Source organism: Cardiocondyla obscurior, linkage group LG08 (genome assembly GCF_019399895.1).
Source record: "Cardiocondyla obscurior isolate alpha-2009 linkage group LG08, Cobs3.1, whole genome shotgun sequence".
Classification (NCBI taxonomy): domain Eukaryota; kingdom Metazoa; phylum Arthropoda; class Insecta; order Hymenoptera; family Formicidae; genus Cardiocondyla; species Cardiocondyla obscurior.
In genome coordinates this window covers 1,690,081-1,708,654 of record NC_091871.1, presented here as the reverse complement: position 1 = coordinate 1,708,654, position 18,574 = coordinate 1,690,081, and the positions used below count along the sequence as shown (strand labels likewise).

General features: G+C 43.7%; 2 protein-coding genes across 3 annotated transcripts in view; both read right to left on the bottom strand.

The window, feature by feature from the left end:
• LOC139104938 (insulin receptor) overlaps window positions 1-6,264 on the bottom strand; it is a 79,386-nt gene extending 73,122 nt beyond the window's left edge. Inside the window, exon 1 of one of the 2 annotated variants that reach the window (XM_070660725.1) lies at window positions 5,575-6,264. The gene's annotated coding sequence lies outside the window, so the exon portion shown is untranslated. Of the gene's footprint in view, window positions 1-2,550; window positions 4,633-5,574 lie in introns of those variants that run through there. The other variant, XM_070660726.1, reaches the window with a different exon arrangement.
• A 4,667-nt stretch (window positions 6,265-10,931) lies between these two features.
• Ugt50b3 (UDP-glycosyltransferase family 50 member B3) lies at window positions 10,932-16,510 on the bottom strand. The gene is made up of 7 exons (XM_070660773.1): window positions 15,500-16,510; window positions 14,770-15,036; window positions 13,804-14,002; window positions 13,480-13,659; window positions 12,907-13,224; window positions 12,169-12,397; window positions 10,932-11,818 (listed from the first exon to the last, which is right to left on the bottom strand). Exons 1-7 carry the CDS (start codon window positions 15,740-15,742, stop codon window positions 11,677-11,679), a joined length of 1,578 nt encoding a protein of 525 aa, XP_070516874.1. The 5' UTR covers window positions 15,743-16,510; the 3' UTR covers window positions 10,932-11,676.
• Window positions 16,511-18,574: the final 2,064 nt, after the last annotated feature.

Sequence of the window (18,574 nt, the reverse complement as noted above, 5' to 3'; positions counted from 1 at the left end):
CTTGCCGCTATAGAAACAATTTTTGGCTCATGCGTGATTGAGTAAGCTGTGCTATTTTTTTTTAGAGCGTGGAACTCACACATTGTACTTTATAATTTTTTTAAATTTATATCTCGACTCTAATTTAAAAAAACGTAAAATAATATAGGATTTTTTTGTTTAATTTATCAAGATCTAACATTTCACGAGCGTGTCACACTAACCCTGGGACACTCTGTAGACATGCGTCAAAGGCAAAAACTTCGTTTGAAAGCGAGTCACCAAATAAATTTCTTTCGCCACCGATAGCTCGACGGATTCACTAAATCATGACGCAATCGCAAATAAAGAGAGAAAGAGAAATACGGAGAAGAGAGAAAGAGAGAGGAAGGGAGAGAGAAAGGGAGAAAACGGAACGTTTTTCAATCCTAAACGTCCTTTTTAAAGTTATTCGCGTATTGATCGATAAGCACGTTTGCACATGCAAGAAATGAGAACGAGGCGATCGATCTCGCCGGCGGCAGTCAAACTGACTAGCGCTATCTCGATATTATTGCGCGAGATATATAATCTGTCCAGAATCTGTTTTGGAAAATCGTGTCGCATTTACGAGTCTCTCGCTAGAAAGTAGACCGGCTATCGCATATTTACAAACTTGATTTTATCTATGCGACAATGTTGTTTCAATTTCTAAGCCGAGCCGATCTCGCAAAGATATATTATGTTATGCTTGTACGCCTTTCAATAATAAAAATTTATTTATGTATCCCACCCAAAAATATAATAAATGATAATATGCGAAAATGTTTATAAAAATATAATATCAAGAGGCACGGTAGTGCCTCGCGCCAAGTATAGGCGCAACGTGCCATTGCTGCCAATATTTAAGAAGGACGGTCTGGCTTGATACTCTGAGAGGAGGAGAAGGCCTTAGGAAGGCATCCTGCTTCAGCGGAGCATCCCAAGGGTGAGAATTATTTTTATTTGTATAAAATTAACAATTAAATCTTTCTAAAATTTAAAACGTATTCTTCTACTACTTATTAGACTTTATTATTTTTAATTTATATTAAACTGATAAAATTATCAGTTTAATATAAATTAAAAATAATAAAGTCTAATAAGTAGTAGAAGAATAGAAAGATTTAATTGTTTCGAAACTTGTTTGGACAATAAATAATTTTTTTTCTAATTATTAAATTGAAAAGTTGAGAATCGCGTACACTTTTTTAAACAATCAGACAATAATTTCTGTAATATCTCTACAATTTAATTTTTTATTTGTGTGTTTCAGCCGTAGCTGTAACTCCGCTGCTGCGCATCAATGAATAGTTTGTTGCATGTCTTTCTTTTACTAACCCTTTGGGAATTTACCATAATAATATATGTAATATAAATACCACGATATAAAATTATATTGTCCCACACCGTGTAAATAATATCAAAATATAAAATAATATTAATAAAAACATTTGCGTAATTCGCGCGTGAGAATTTCGATTAACTTTCAGGCATTTGTTAGGAGCTTTGTTAGGAGCTTAGGAGTATTGGGCTTTGACTAACCATATTGAATTTACCATATCATTAACACATTACATTTTTTCCGAGAATATTTTCTAAGCAAAACTTTTGTTTTGCTTAGATAAAAATCCGAAGGAAATTTTCAGCTTTCGTCGATTAATCGTTTAAACGAACCACGGTCGGGGTTCGTCGTTTCGCGAATATCGAACAAGTATTCGGGCGATCGAGACTTTTTATAAATTTTTAAACCGGGAGTTTCCTGCCAGGGTCACGCGAATAAATTCAGTGTACAAAACGAACGGGCGCGCACACCGCATTTCTCTCGTTCCTGCAAACGATGTTTCTGCTCACGAAATGTACACGAAAAGATTTAACTTTTTTAAAATGACGCATTTTTTTTAATGTATTTAAAAAATTGACGCAAACGAGTTTATCGCTTTCCCGTCGAGGTTAATATTGAATAAAGTCGGGAAAAGTCGGAAATCCCAGAATTTCTATCTAAAAAAAAAAGGAACGCATTTGCGCCCCATAATGATTTCGTTTCAATCGCGTAACTTTGTTTCCGATTTTATTTGGCAGGCTGAACCTTTTGTTTTCAAGTCTATGCGGCAGCTTTCGGACGGCGTTCACGTTACGAATATAATATAATTACACGGTCTTGTGAAAATATTCATCTCGCAAAGTTCGAGACTTTCGAATTTCCTTTTGGAGTACGTGTATACATTTAATGAGTCTTCGATTATCATCCGAACGTAATCAGACACTGCCTCTTATATATAATACAATATATAACACAATATTAAATCAATATATAACACCTTTCAATAATTAAAATTTATTTATGTATCCCACCCAAAAATATAATAAATGATAATATGCGAAAATGATAATAAAAATATAATATCAAGAGGCACGGTAGTGCCTCGCGCCAAGTATAGGCGCAGCGAGGCACTGCCTCTTATATATAATACAATATATAACACAACAATAAATCAGTCAAAATAATAAATTTCATAATTTGTGAAAAATGTAATGAAATAAGTAACTCACCGACGGCCGACGAACTTTAGCCGACGGCCGGCGAACGGTATTATACTTTACGTATATTTTGGTTAGAATCTTAGCGGAATTGGTCTCTGTCGTTTCATCTTTCGTTACTTCCTTCCTTCCTTCCTTCCTTCTTTAATTTCCTTCCTTCCTTCCTTCCTTCTGTGGTAGGATTTTTAGTTACAGGGACGCTAATGACTGACTGACTGACCGAATGGCTTGCTTCGGTTGACTTTTTGTTTGCCGTCGAATTTTACTTGTCGCGCCCGCAACTGCGAGTCGATGCTACGTAAATTGAGAATTATGTCAATGCCAGCGTAGCCCCGTAATCGAACTTGTCTCGACTGGACTTGTCGCCAAGGCGAGAGTAAAACAAAAAAACCGCAGAGCGTTCCTCGCGCCTGAGATCCGCCCTCTTCGACCTCTCTTTTTCTCTTCCTTCTTTTCTCTCTCTCTCTCTCTCTCTCTCTCTCTCTTTTCGCGTTTGTTTTGTTCGGTTTCGAGGTGCGTTTTCTTCCCTCTGTTAACGGACACATTCCTAGACCATCGTTCGAAAATGGTATACGAGCTTGTCCGACGGGGCCAAGCGACGCGTAGGCGTACGCTCGAGCGGAAGTGGTGTGGGGGGGGAAACGCTTTCACGAAAAGTGCGACGCAATCGGCCTGCGACGCCGCGCCGCGCGTCCCGTTTCCCTTTCGCGCGGAAGACGAGCAAGTACCCGACGTGTTTACAAACACGCGATAAGATCCGCATGGAAAAAGTCGTGCGCGTACTGTGGAAATTTTCGAACGACCACAAGGTCCTTGAAACGCAATATTAACACGCGGCCGAGGACAGGCAGTGGTAGTGATCACTGGCATTACGTGCGTTATTTCCCGGCAGTTAAAGGTGATCTCCATTCCGTGTGACGCGTCCAGCCACCGCGGCGCGTCTATTTTTCCGCCGCGAACGACGATGCGTAGGCGCGACGCCCGCACCTCCATCGCGTCTGACGTACGTGTTGACGTACCGCTATTCCGCGTCGATGTTACCGCGCACTTGCCGCAATACATATAACAAAGCTCTGGATTGTGTATTTTACGCAAAACCAAAGTGAACTCTTCCCCTTTTCTTTTTTTTCTTCCCCCTCCCCTTCGACGAAGTTATGGAATACAGACCGCAGTATTTTTTACGCGCGTGCCTCGCAAAGTAAATTGTTTACTTTTAAAACAACGCCGCAAAAATAGCTCGAATGGCATGTTTACACGCGAACCTACAGCGACCGACCGGTAATCGAATATCAATCCCGATTATTCCATGGGCATTCGTCAGTGACACGTAATGCAAAGGTGTGCTCGATACGCAATATAAAGAAGTCGGCGTAGTCCCGCGTAATATATTCGGTATATTCGATTCGGTTCAGAACTTGAGACAAGTATCGACCTCGTAGAGGAATAGGTATACATGGTGTACCGTGACATACCTAGTAGAAACTTCGGCGTACCGACAGACACTCTGTTCGGCGCGTTGCATATCCCTTAAAATTCCCTTTGACAGCATCTCAATTAATCGCGGACAACTTCTAATTAAAAGTAAAATACCTAAAGTAGCGTCCCTGCGACGCCATTCATCCACGCGGTTAATCAGATACTCGAGCAAATGATCGCAGCCAACAATTAATACTAACCTTAAGAGCGGTCGGGTTAAGTTGCGAGCGACGGCGTCGGAATTCTTTTTCGTCGGCTAGCACATGGCTAATCTCACACCGCCAGGGATTCGTCTACTAACCGTCGCAAACTTTACACCGGCTGATAATTCACTCGTTTACGTCGCGAACAACACACACCGGTCGGCTTCGCGAAACACCAACGGATCAGGCGTCGCTCGACGCGTTGTTTCTCGCGCCGAATATAGAGCGAGGAAAATATCCCGGAAACGCGGCGTCCCACGCGAAGCGGGCTTCTCATCGCATTTTCGCGCTTCGTCAGTCGATTAGTCCCGTCGTCGGTCAATCGCGCGAGCACTCTGCGCCGGCGGCGAGCGATCAAAACAGAGGAAGGAGGGCGCGCCGCGCCGCGCCGCTTCGCGTCGCGTCGCGTCGCGGAGGCATCGGGGGTTAGTGGAGACAGAAGGGGGGGGGACTAGAGCGGTCGCAGGCATTGAACGGGTGCGACAGAGCGCGGTCGAGTAAGCGAATAGACCGCGTGATAGAGCGAGAAAATAACGGTGGCGGAAAGCGCGACAAGGAGAAAAACGACGAGGGAGAAAGAGCGATGGCCCGCGTCTTGTATTGCGTAGCAAGCGCTTGAATGGATTACGTCACGCGAACGAAGCCAGGGCAGAGGGTAGAAACGCGCAACGGACGCGTCTTGCCCGAGCGGCAGGCGGGCGATGGCCGCGCACGCGACACGGACAATAGGCAACGCGGAACAACGGACGATCAGCGACGGTGACAGAAAAGGTCGGACGATACCAGGCGAGACAAGACCGGGACGTACCTAAGACAAACGCCGACGTGACGTGCTTAAATTCGCGCTTGGGGTCGGCGCTGTTCCTTTCTCCATCGTTCCGCCTCGAAATACGGCGCGTCGCGCGGATCGATCGCCACTCGTACGTTATACCGCCGCACGTAAAATGTATTCGCGCCGGTTCGCGTACCGCTTATTTCCGCGAGGACGCGCACACGACTCTTCCTCGTTGACTCTCCACCTTCGCCCGATGCCCACGTGCGTTCACACGAGTCTCGGGCGCGGCGTCCCCCGTGTCCTACCTCCGCCGCGCCCCTCTCGCCTCGCCCTACTTCTGCGACGCGGACACACATACGCGTGGACACATTCGAATGTACGAACATACAGTTGCGCGGGGATGGGAAGGGCACCATATGTACACCCGTGGGTAGGACAACGTCGTCGCAAGTATAATTTTATGGCAATGCGGCCGACTTAAGGTCGCTAGCTTTTGTTTCCGCGCGCGGGAGAACGACCGCACGCGGTGCTCGGGAGAAAAAGCGCGCGGCCGCGCGCTCGGGTATTACACAGATCGCTCACCTCGTCGTGCTTGCTCGTTGCGGCGTGCGCACAGTTCACGTGCACGCCGTTCGTCATGTAGTAGCTCACGCTGGCGATGGCGATGGTAGCGGTGGCGGATGTTGCGAGCTGCATAATTCACGTCTCTCGTTGCTCTCGGTGCGCTTCTTCTCTCGGGCGCGCGGGAACGGAAAACGTGCGCCGGTACGCACTGTCGCCAGGGGGGGAGGAGGGGGGAAAAACACACGCACTTTCCCACAGCGACGCGTATGCGCGCGTTACGAAGCAGTACACTACCACGCACAACACTGCGACGATGCGCACACTATCGCGGCTCGAACGACTCTAGCTTGTACGCGAGTAAACTCTCGCCCTCTCGGCGCGGGCCGTGCGGACGCGCGCGTGCGCGGCTCGCTACTATGAATAGACGGACGCGATAAGTACACCGTCCGGCGAGTCGGCTGCAACTGACCACGGCCGCGCGCTGTACTCGGTAGACACCCGGCACCAAGACGCTGAACATAGTTGCGGACGCAGCGCCGCGGCGGCACACTATGAGGAACGTCCCACAGACCCTGGAGGAGGAGCGTCGACGCGAGCGTCGCCGCGCGGTCGCCGGTGTAAATCATCTCCGGCGTTTTTCTTCAAGTCGGCGACAACAGTTTTCCACCACGTAAAACGGCATACGCGTAAAAAAGCTGATCGATTCATCTGCAAAAAAATGAGGCAAACTAATCAATTTTTTGACGCACATGTGTCTCGCGTTACGAGATTATCAAGAGATACGGTTAATTAAGTCAACTACAAATGATTTATCCACCCTGATCGAATTCCACGATATATTCATTATTTTCTGATTCGCGATACACTACGTAAACATCTAATTAATATTTGATACAATATAACGCATTCAATCTTTGAACAATAAATTTATATATTGTAAAATTCTAACCTTAAAAAGAAAAGGTAACGACCAAAGATGTTAACGCTACGCTGATCGACTAGCAACTACTACGCGCAGCGAAAATGCACCCCCTTATATACGATTTCTGCACGGCAACAGTGGACCAATCAAATGTCCGGGTTCTGTAACAAGATATTGCATTGTTCCACGGTGAAAAATGCAAACAATTGATTAAATCGATCGAATATCGCGATATACTTATCCACTGCAGATTCGCAATAAATTGATTTTAATATTTATTTATATTTAACATAATATTCGGCGTTTAATATCACTTACAATGGGTTAAACTGCTAAACAACTGAAACGCACAATGTCGTTGAACGGGGTTATTTTTTTATGTCACTTGCGTGTCGCATTTATATATACACGCGATACTTATACAATAATTTTATTAATATTTCTTTAATGAAATCGTAGAAATTTAAATAAAACTGCAAAAGTGGACGCTACAAGACTTCTTACGTGACGAATAATAGCATTATATTTAATTATTTTATTGAACTTAGAATTTGATTAATATTTGATTTAATATTTGATATAATATTTGGCATTTAATTTTACTTTGAGCGCGATAAACTTCTTGGTGGCTGAAACGGACAACGTCGCTGAAAATTAAACATAATTGCAAAGGTTGACGTTATAAGATACTCTACATATTAGCGTCAATATAAATGCTTCTATTCTCTCTCTGCATCAATTTTACTTTTATAAAATGAGAGGTTATTCTTAAAAGAACAGATCTCACAAACGTCAATTCAAAATCTTCCATTCTTTCTCTGCATCAATTATACTTAATTTAATTACGTTCCCGTTCACGTTGCCACGTTCGATTTAGTAGAAACTATGCTCCTGCATGGAGCTTCTAATTACTTCGCTCCTCTGGCGAAAAAAAACGTTCTTTTAATTCCATTTCTCTTTATTCTGCATCTTTTCTTTTTCTTAGCTGTTGTTTAATATGTTTAAAATAGTATCAAAGACGGTGCAAAATGATAGAATTTATTACAAAAGAGATCAATTATTCTGCTAATAAATTACTTAAGACTTTATGCAACTTGTAATTTATGAATGCATGAATTAATTTAACTACAACTCAACAACTATGATTACATTTAAAAGAAAAGAAAACTGTTTTACATTCAATAACTTCCAACAATAAACTACCGATATTTATTTATTTCGATTAATTAAGTGAACTATAAATGTAGGAATTCTATATCAGTTATGCATTTTTATGTTCCAAGTGGCTAACCTTAAAGAGACTGATGTCATGATGATACAAGAAGAAAAGATTGTGCCAGTAACCATAAAGGGTTAGAAGCACACTAAAATAGAAAAAAAAAAAAGATGTCATGATGAGAGATATGTTCACTCTATCCGGACTGTGTATGAAGTATGACACATAGAATGACACATAGAATTTATTACAAAAGAGATCAATTATTCTGCTAATAAATTACTTAAGACTTTATGCAACTTGTAATTTAATAAATGCATGAATTAATTTAACTACAACTCAACAACTATGATTACATTTAAAAGAAAAGAAAACTGTTTTACATTCAATAACTTCCAACAATAAACTACCGATATTTATTTCTTTCGATTAATTAAGTGAATTATAAATGTATGAATTCTATATCAGTTATGCATTTTTATGTTCCAAGTGGCTAACCTTAAACAGACTGATGTCATGATGAGAGATATGTTCACTCTATCCGGACTGAGTATGAAGTATGACACGAGCCATGGCTTTGTGTACGCCCTAGACAAATCTCACAATCAGCATTTTCATCTAACCTCAAAAACACTGGTTTAATGATGACAAATGTTAACACTACCCCGACTGAACGTGCACTACGCGCGGCGCAAAATGCAGCTCTTATATACGGATTCGTGTACGCAACAGTGAACCAATCACAGTCCGGATTCAATAACGAAACTCTGACACCATCTAGCAATAAAAAAATGGAAGTAACTTATCCAATAGATATAACTACACTTTATTCATTAGTTATAAACGTTTAATTTCTTTTAAAACATTTTATATTTCTTAACGGCTGAGATAAACGTCTCTGAATAAGCTAATTTTTAAGTGTGTCTCGCGTGTTGCATTTATACACGTACCGTCCGCTCTGTAATTTAATTACTGAAATTAAAGTATAAATGCAAATATATGATTCTATACAATATGTATGTACGACAGATGTATGTAAGACGCTATAAAATATCCTCATATTATATTTTTACATTGTAAGTCGTTGTTCTTAGAAGGACAGATCTCTCAGTAAGAAACATGTTGATTGCGTCAAAGCTGATTCCAAAAATGACACTATTTCATAGCAATTGAGACGTACAAAGTTGTTGAAGCGTTCGCGTACTTGGTGTGAACGACGCATGTGCGAGCCATTGCGTCGCTGCACTGCGCTGAGCAGCAACCATCTTTCTCTCAGTCCCCAACCAGCCATCGACCTAGTAGGACGTACGGAAGACGTGTCGGAAATTATACGTATTTAATGAACGCAAGTGCAGCCTTAGACGCAAACCACCTTTCCCCATCCAAGATCTGCATGCGAAGAGTATCTATCATCACATCACCTTCCTTTAAAGTAAATTAACTTCTCATTTATACGCGTACTACATTCTGTTCGGTGGCGTCAGCTGTTACGCGACGTATAATAACCTGCGACGTGCAGTTTTAATTCGTCACATATTCGACCTAGAAAGATCTATCTAACCACATTTTTTCTGTGTCTGTGTAGATGAAAATTTGGAGCAGCCAGCGTACTTCGTCGACATCGTCTCGTCGCGGTGCCTCGAGAGTGACGTCACAGTACGGAGAAAGAAACGAGCCCGACATCTTGGTCAGTGTGAGAGGAAGAGGAGAAGGAGAAGGAGACCCAGGAAGTGCATCGTCTTCGTCGAAGCAACACCGAGGTAAGGATTAATCATTACTCTTGCATAAAATTGTGTGCTATTAATCGTGAGATTAACCGGTGCGTAGTAATCGAGCGACAGAGAGGTCGGTGGTAAGGACGGCGCGCGTGCTCGCGCTGCGTACGTGTCCTTGAGTCGTGTATGTGTTCTCGTACGACGTCGAGCGTCTCTCGCGCTGCGTACGTATCCTTGAGCGGTGTATGTGTTCTCGTACGACGTCGAGCGTCTCTCGCGCTGCGTACGTATCCTTGAGCGGTGTATGTGTTCTCGTACGACGTCGAGCGTCTCTCGCGCTGCGTGCGTGTCCTTGAGTCGTGTATGTGTTCTCGTACGACGTCGAGCGTCTTTCGCGCTGCGTACGTATCCTTGAGCGGTGTATGTGTTCTCGTACGACGTCGAGCGTCTCTCGCGCTGCGTACGTGTCCTTGAGTCGTGTATGTGTTCTCGTACGACGTCGAGCGTCTTTCGCGCTGCGTACGTGTCCTTGAGTCGTGTATGTGTTCTCGTACGACGTCGAGCGTCTCTCGCGCTGCGTACGTGTCCTTGAGTCATGTATGTGTTCTCGTACGACGTCGAGCGTCTCTCGCGCTGCGTACGTATCCTTGAGCGGTGTATGTGTTCTCGTACGACATAGAGCGTCTCTCGCGCGCTGCTTACGTCGCTGGCCGGTCGAACGTTCTTCAACATAGCGTAAGTCAGAACGTGTCGTAAAATAGCTTACAATTACTAATAGCTAGTTGTTATCTGACGCGACTAACTAAAATTGTTTTTTTATGTTCCAGATAAAGCTCGAGAGGTAAGTCAACGATAAATTAACGCGATTGAATCGGCAAATTCCAGTCGAACAGTAATTCCTCGTCAAGCAGTTTCAGCAGTTTCCACTAGTAATTATTTTCTGATTAGCGCCACTTCTCCCCATCGGACGTTTCGAATTTCGCGTTCGCGTCCTGTTCGTTTATCACGCCAACGACGTTAGATAACGATTGTTTTCGTTACGCCGCGTAAGCGTAAAGTCGATAGACCCGATCGGCGTACCTGACGCAATGGCTGCTTGCGATAGCTTGGTCGTGGTTTTTTGGATAATGTACGTTCGAGCGAGCTTTAATAAATTGACGTCGTTTAGCGAACATCCGGCCATCTGCCTTCTTTGCGATCACTTCCGTCCCTCGATCCACCTGGATCCTTCCTTTCTTCGTCATCGATCTGTCTTGGCTATAGCTTGGCCCATTTCCACCGTTAATTTCCGCGTGCTTTTTCATACACGTAAATTCTAACTTATCACACAAATGCACTTAGAATGTACGCGCTAACATTATCACCACTGCGAAAGGCTTTTGTCCATTGACCTTTGACATCTTTACATGCGTACTTCCGTTGTAGCTTTTTCATATCCCCGTGCGCTATTATGCATATTAAATTTTATCAGGAACTCTTCGCCGCTACCTTCCCTGCCGCATATTAATTAAAATATTGAATAATTTCGTTGAGAGAGCATAGTGCACGGACACGCTGCTATAGTATAATTAGCTTGAAGTAAAGTGTATATTTTGCTTTAGGGCTCATTGTTGTTTGTTCAATAATTTGACGAATGCAGAGTTTTATCGCGATTGTTGATTTATTTCATTAAAATTGATTCCGGCAATGAATTTCTCGGAAACGCAACAAATTGTCGCGCCAAATTGAGATTTTAATTAAAATTAATCGATTTGTGAGATGTAAAATTTATGAGGCGCAATTTATTGTATGTATACGGGATAAAATATGGATAAAGCGATAAAAAAGAAAAACGATATCACCGTCTCGACATTCGTTCAGTGTGACATCTTTCGAAAAGTAGATTCCTAGTATATCAGCGGCTAATGAATTTCTTTCTCTTTATTTTCGTTTCGTCCCTCGTTATTTTTTACACGCAATAAAAATACTATTTGCACGTATAGGTATCTCTTATTTCGCATACGTTTTTCAAACATGTTAGTCGCATTACACGCAGTTGAAATCGAATACATTATGATGATTTATGATTACGCTTATAGCAATCAAGCTGTAATTACAAACGTCTTATAATTAAGATAGAAATATATTAGAGATCTTCAAGGAAGCCGAGAGGGCCCTTCGATTCGCACAATCCCCATTTTGTTTTAATTAAAACGCACTTAGGCATTAACGAGCTATTGATCCTACAATAAATAACATTAATTTGGCGAACGAATTTAATGGAATTATCAGTCTATTTTCTTCTTGAAGACGTCCTGACTGATCACCGCTCGCCAGCATAACTTTTTCAGCCCGTAAATTATCAGAATGAGACTCAGCGTGTAAAATATCGCGACGTCTATGCTGTAATAATGGAACACGCCCATGTACCTGAAAGTTAAATTTAATCTCTTAGTTTACTCGCTTCATTATTTAATATATATCTAATAACAAAGTTAAGAGCTTCCGATAATTTTGCTTTCTTTTGTCAAACGTTTCCCCGAAGGCAGGACAAAGTTTATGCTGAGTTTACTCTCGAAAGGAGCGTTCAACACGCTCTAAGATGTTCTGTGTTTTGACTGCTAAGTGTTTGAAATCCAAACAGTTCTGTAATTTAATAAATTTAAACAGAGGACTGCCAATAAAGCTTTCGAAACTCGACCTTAGAATTGTTTAAACGTTCCCGTTTGTACTGGCACTTGTATGCGCTGTCAGGAATCGGTAATAAGTATTTGAATTACCTGATCGAGCTTTTCATGTGATCGGCTCCGCCGTATTTGGCTACGTGCTCTACCCACCATGTAGCCAGCTCTCTAGGGCCAATCGGTAGGTCACGCAGCAACGCGCTCCTTTTTTTCGCCGCCTCCCTATACGAATTATTGTGCAGCGTGGCAACCTTAATTATACCCTCGCGAAGCGTGCTGACGGATATATCAGCCAGGTTCATTACCAAAGCGTAACCCAGTTTATCTGCATTAAACGAGCACACGTATGGGTAACTTTGAAGAATTAAGCATTCATTATTTAATTAGTTTATGTTCTTATTTTATGAAAGATATGTTAGTCGTCTCTGTAGCACGTTCGTTCTTTTTTTTTTTTTTCTTTTCAAGCTTTAAATTGGAGCGTTTCAAATGCGTTTACTTTGACCAACGTTCTATTGATTTTTTATTAATTTATTTAAATTTAATATTTAATTTATTACACAAATTTATTTAATAAATTATCCGTTTGATCGAAGTCTGTTTAAAATAAACACAATCAAAAGCGCTGGAGTTTAGCAAAGTTGAGATAAATTTATGTAATTTGACGAGTAGATTTTTTTTTTTTTTTTCCCGCATTTAGAATTTGCTCCTTAAGCTCCTTATTTAGTTTCTTCTTTAACAAGTTTTCGAGGAACGAAGCTACCGAACATAACGGGCCGAAAACCGATGCACGATTCAGATACGGAAATGGGGAGGGTAAAGGGGGAAAAGATTTACCAGCTTGCGCCGCGTTTCCGTCGTGATCGCAAAAGACCGGTAGGACCAAAGTTGGCGCGCCGTGGTAAGCCGCTTCGTGCAGAGATAGTAGGCCACCGTGGGAAACGAAGGCGCGTAATTTAGGATGACCAAGCAGCTCCTGCTGCGGCCACCAAGCGGCTGTCCTTACGTTCGCCGGCAGATCCTTGATCTTGCCACCGTCCCACTTCCACACGACGTTATATGGTAGAGTAGAGAACACCGCGACAAAGACCTGCCGCAGCGCCTCTGGCATTCCAGAGGCCCGCACCGACGACCCCATTGAAACGAATATAAAGCCTGTAAAACATTCACTGTTGTTTAAAACGCTTCTACCGTGCGCGCGCTCTAATTGATCCGCGCGTGATCCTTAAAAATTGAAAAAACCAACGGGAAATCACGCATTTAATCGCAGTTATTGTTGAAGCAACATGAGATCTGAATGCACCGTAAACGCGATAATATCTCGAATGTAGTTTGTGCAATTTTGCGACACGTGAGTACTCGGGCTCCCAGTTGACGGTTATTAAAAGAAACGTTGAATCGCGAGATTACCACGTCGCAGAAATGATTCCAAGTCGGGGTTTAATTGCATCGCCGGCCTGCAGTGAAGGCACGCCACGTTCACGACGTTCGACAAGTAGGGCACGGAATCACCCACGGTGTAATGGCTGTTCTGTAAAGTCAGGGGGACCTCCGCCGTCAGGCTGTGTAAATCGTTGGGTATATGATTGCCTGCCGGAAGCAAAATACAACACGGTCATTTGAGATCAATATCTAATTAGAAATATAGAAATCGGGTACATAAATTGGCATTAGCGATATTCAATTCGATGAATTAGCGGGGCGCAAAGGGATTTAAATTGATTTAGCGCTTACCGAGGTATCTCTGGAGTGTCGGTTGAAGATATATCGAGAGGGTGAACCAGTGCATAATCCTCAGGGTGAATAGAGCCGCCGCGTTTAGCACCCTTTGGGGGAAAGTCATGTCCTGCGTAGTCGCCTTGCCGAAATACGGTGTCACCGACCAGGGCGACGGATTGCCCTGTCGCATAATAGACCCGCTGTATAGTGCCACCTGCGAATAACATCACACCGTGCTCATTACTCGTTAGTAACGTGATGCGCCGCGAAAGCGGACCGCTTTAATTACGCAAGGATATCAAGTTCTCGGAAAGGAAAGAAATCGTCTCTTTTTCAACAAGGAACCTCGCGGCTGCGTCGTTACACAAGATCGTTTCATCATTACGCGTCACTCGCGTCATCGCGAGAATAAAAGAGAAAAGAGGGAAAACCGATCCAAACCCGTCGGGAACGTTTTACTTGACGCTTTTCTAAAACCGCACCGAGAAACACGTGTCGGTCGCTTGAGATTACTTCGCACTTCGTCATATTAGTCACACACGAGTGAACAACACGATGTTCCGTTTACTTTACATTTATATGCGGAAACACCGGAGTACGCCGAGAAATTATTATTATTAATTTTTTTTTTTTTTTAATTTAATTAATTTTTTTTTTTTTTTTTTATTTCGCAATCGCAGTTTTGTTCTCTGTTACTGCAATTTCACACACGAACAAATTTCTTAGATAGGATTAAGATAAATTAAATTTAATTAATGGTGGGACAGAAGTAATTTTATTAATAGTATACCATTGCATATTTCTCTCTTATCGCGTGACTTTTACTCGGACGGAGTAATCTTCAACAACCAATTTAATTTCTGTCCGTGCCCGAGCTAAGATTGTCCTGTCGCGGCTGAAAAACCGGGACGAGATGTAACGGGAATCGCGGAATATATTGCGTGTAAAGTTTCGTCGCCTATCTCGGTTGCGGCGTGTTACCGTGTTCAGCATTATCGTCGGCACGTTCTCGCCGTGTAGGATCCCCAGCATGCATTCGGGATAAGCGCCGTCGAGAACCGCGATGTCCCATCGGGCGTGCGGATCGCCATCCGGTCTTCTCATGCCGGCTATCGACTGCGAGTCCTGCAGCATTGCCTCGCAGGACTCCCAGGCGTACCTCATGGCATCCCATGGCGATATCGGTAGCTCGTTCCGCAGTCTGGCGCCCACCAGGTCCCACCGAGCCGTGAAATTCTCGACGTAAGCCTGCCACAAAACACGGGCGCGGTTAACATGTGCATGTGGCACAAACATAAATCCATTAGCTCGGTCGACCGTCGGATTAAGCGCCGACCCGGAAATTTTCAACTTCCGCGTCACGATATACGGAACCTGTTCACCCTCGAAAGTGAATCTCTTCGTCTTTAAAGATACGTTTAACGAGAGAGAAAAAAAAAGAAAAGATTTTGTAAACTTTCGTTTGCTAACAATAGAGATAATTTTTTAAAGAATCGAACCCGAACAAAAGCAAAACGACCTGACAGTAAAAATTGAAAAAGGAAATAAAAATAAAAATAAATTAAAGCCCAGGTAATAAAAGCAAATATAATACAGTTAAATACGGGCCGGGAACTAAATTAAACGGGAGAAAGAAGCGCCGCGAGTAGTAAAAGTCCCGCAAAAGGGGTTTAGAGCGTAGAGAGGACGCGTGTAGTAGATCGTAAATCACCTCGAGGATCGACGGTACCAATTCGTGAAGTCCATTATTCGCCGCGGGCCCGGGGAAAGCGCTCAGCAACGTGACATTGTGGCCCCGCGATCTTAAACTTGCGCCGAGAGCGACGAAGGGCACCGTGTGAGACTTGGTGCCACCCATGGTGGCCATCAGAACGTTGTAGCCCAGCAGGGGTTCGATCAGCAAGCTGAGCCCTAAAAGTAACTGACAGAGCCCGAGTCGGTATGCGTGCGCCATTGTCAAAATCTAACTTGCCGTATAAATAACAAAACGATTCTTGGACGACAATTTTTTTTTTTTTTCCTCTTGCGAACGAAATGTCGGCGATTTCTCAACGGAACAGGACACTTATCTCGCGACTCGGCATCGTTATTTTTCTCCCTTTCAGCCCTTCCTGCGAGCGTCACATTCGAACGCGTATCACTTTCGTCACGAACCTCTTACGTGCGCCGGCGAAGCGAAAAACGGGCAGAAAAATCCGTGGCGAATTCGTATTCTCTACAGAGTGTTTCCGGTCGGGTAAACGGAACGATGGCGACGAGAGAATAGGTTCCTCACGCTCCAGTTCACAGTGGCGAGCCGACGAATCGTCACTGTCACGATCGCCGTTAATCACCGATCGTTTCGCGAGCGTATCGCGTCTGGTCACTGCCTGGCCACTTAGTTCTTAAAGCTGCGATCCCTCGCATCCTCCGTCTCGTATTTTTTTTCCCCCCTCGTCTCGAGGATTAGCTCGCTAGAACTGGCGTAAATCGCAACTAAAGTTGAAAAAAAGAGGCGCTCTTTTAATACGAACGAACGGCGACGGTCAAGGCTTATTCGAGTAAAAGATTCATTGTCATTCTAAAACCACTAGTAAGAAGAAAAATTAAGGTTTTTTTTTTTTTTTATATATATTTTAAGTCTGCATCGAATCGTGCGCTCAGGCTTTTTTAGTTTTAGTTCGCGACGAACAAATTGCTTCAAAGATAGCTTCTTCTTTCGTCGAGTTCACTCATCCAATTTATCGCTAGAATTCTTTGCAATAGCGTTTTACAGCGGCGATATTCCGTCAATTGATTCTTTTGATCTGCGAGTGAAAGATTGACCGTGGTAAATCCTTTCTGATTTCTCCTTTTTGGCCCGAGAAATAGACGTTATCGATTATTATATAACAACGTGACTATGCTCAGCCTTCTTTTCTTCCGCGACGTTTCGCCGCGTAAATTAACTTGTTTGCCGCGCGGAAATCTGCGTAACAAAGGATTTCAATACCGTCCCGAGCGTTGAAAGCGCTTAATGAACGTACTTTTAACAAAGAACTTAACGACGGCGATAAAGAAGGTTTATGGGGTTAAAGTTTTGGAGCCCTCACACTTTTTAGTATCTCTTTAACACTTAACAGTAACAATAGCCAGCTATTACTATGGCTTCGTTGAGATAGCACTGATACATTCGTTCGAGTCCTCTGTTTCATCAATCTTTCGAATATCTTTTCACGGTCCACCGTGATATTTTTTTTATTTTTTTTTTATATTTTTTCTGCCGAGTACACCTTAGCTTAAAATATCTTCTCCGCGCGAAAAAGCACGTCGCCAAGTATTACTCGGTATTTCCATTTGTTTTTCTAAGGGGCGGCTTTATATCTCCCGGCCGTAAGAACGCAATTCAAATAAGTGCCGGTGGGTCCCCTCGAACCTTTTTGCTCCTAATAACTCTGCAGGGAGTTGCCTCGCGGTTTCTCACTGTCTCTCTCGGCTCCTTTCTCCTGAGGAGCTTGTTCGCTGTACCTTCTCCCGATCCGATAATCGCCCGGGTAGCGCCGACAAAGGGTACAATGACACGGGACTTTTCGCTGTTGAGAATGCTCGACTTCTCGTATACCTTCTCGTCAAATTCTCACGGCTTTGCGAGTCGAAATTCGAACGTCGGCGAACGGCCGCCTGTCATTTCCCTCCCGATTATCCCTCCCTTTCTCCGGGCTGGGCGAAGATCTCGCGGATCCTTCCTTTCCTTCCTGACCTTCTTTTACCCCTTCGCGCGAGTTCTCGCCGGCGATATTGTACGTCTCGGTCCTCAAGCCGTGCACGCGCCGGCGACTTTCACTAATAACGTCCGTCGCGACAATCCGATTCTGGCGGCCGGGAGATCGACGCTTGGCTTTACTGCGTGCGACGTCATTTGTCCCACGTCAAATTTCCAAGATTGGTACGCTTTCCGGCGTCGCGAGGTGCACTTACTTCCGTAATTGCTACGTAATATCTTACAGATGAACGAGCCGTGCACTCCTCAGACCGATCCGTAGTTAACTTGTTATCTCTTCGTTAGCTGTTGATTTATTTTAACGATCGAACTTGCACGCCGCACGGTTGTGGTTTGATTTCCTTTAACTAGAGTAACACTTTACAACTTCTGCCTTCGACCACCGATTATCACGTCTATTCACGTTTAAAAATAAAAGAAAAACAAAAAGAAAAAATTCATTTAAGCGCTACGCAACTTCTCCGTCGAGCCACTCAGGTAATCTCTTCGGCTAGTCGAGTTATCGGTTTCAATAATTACGCGCTCACTGCGGATATTAAAACTTTCCTAGTGAAACTCGAATACTCCAAATACGATGGGCGAACAAATTCGGTTAAAGAGACTCGTACTGGCCGACTTTTCGTTATCCCCCCCCCTCGTTCCCTCCGCCCGTTGTTCCAAATTGCCAGCGAATTTTTGGCTCGAGTGGTTACTTCCTTCGACTATCTAGCGACTACCTCCGCGATTTTCGCGTTTCCCTCCGAAAATTGGAGACGGGAGTCGAGCTTTTGACGCGCGTCGTGGTTTTCAGAAGCGCGGACCTTGAAAGCGGTGGCAAAGCGTTGCTCGCTTTGCGCGGCTCGCGGTATTGCCGAGCGTGAAAGTTTGACTGTGCCAGCAGCAGCTTTAATGATCAGCTGAGCTCTAGAGAGAGAGTTTTGCCTCCCACCAAAGACGTTCCTCGTCGTCGACCGCGCGTCCGAGGATGTTTGGGCGCACCTCGGCCACTCGAAGAAGTGGACATCCGATAAACATCTCGTAAACGGCGATATTTTACAACTACGTGCT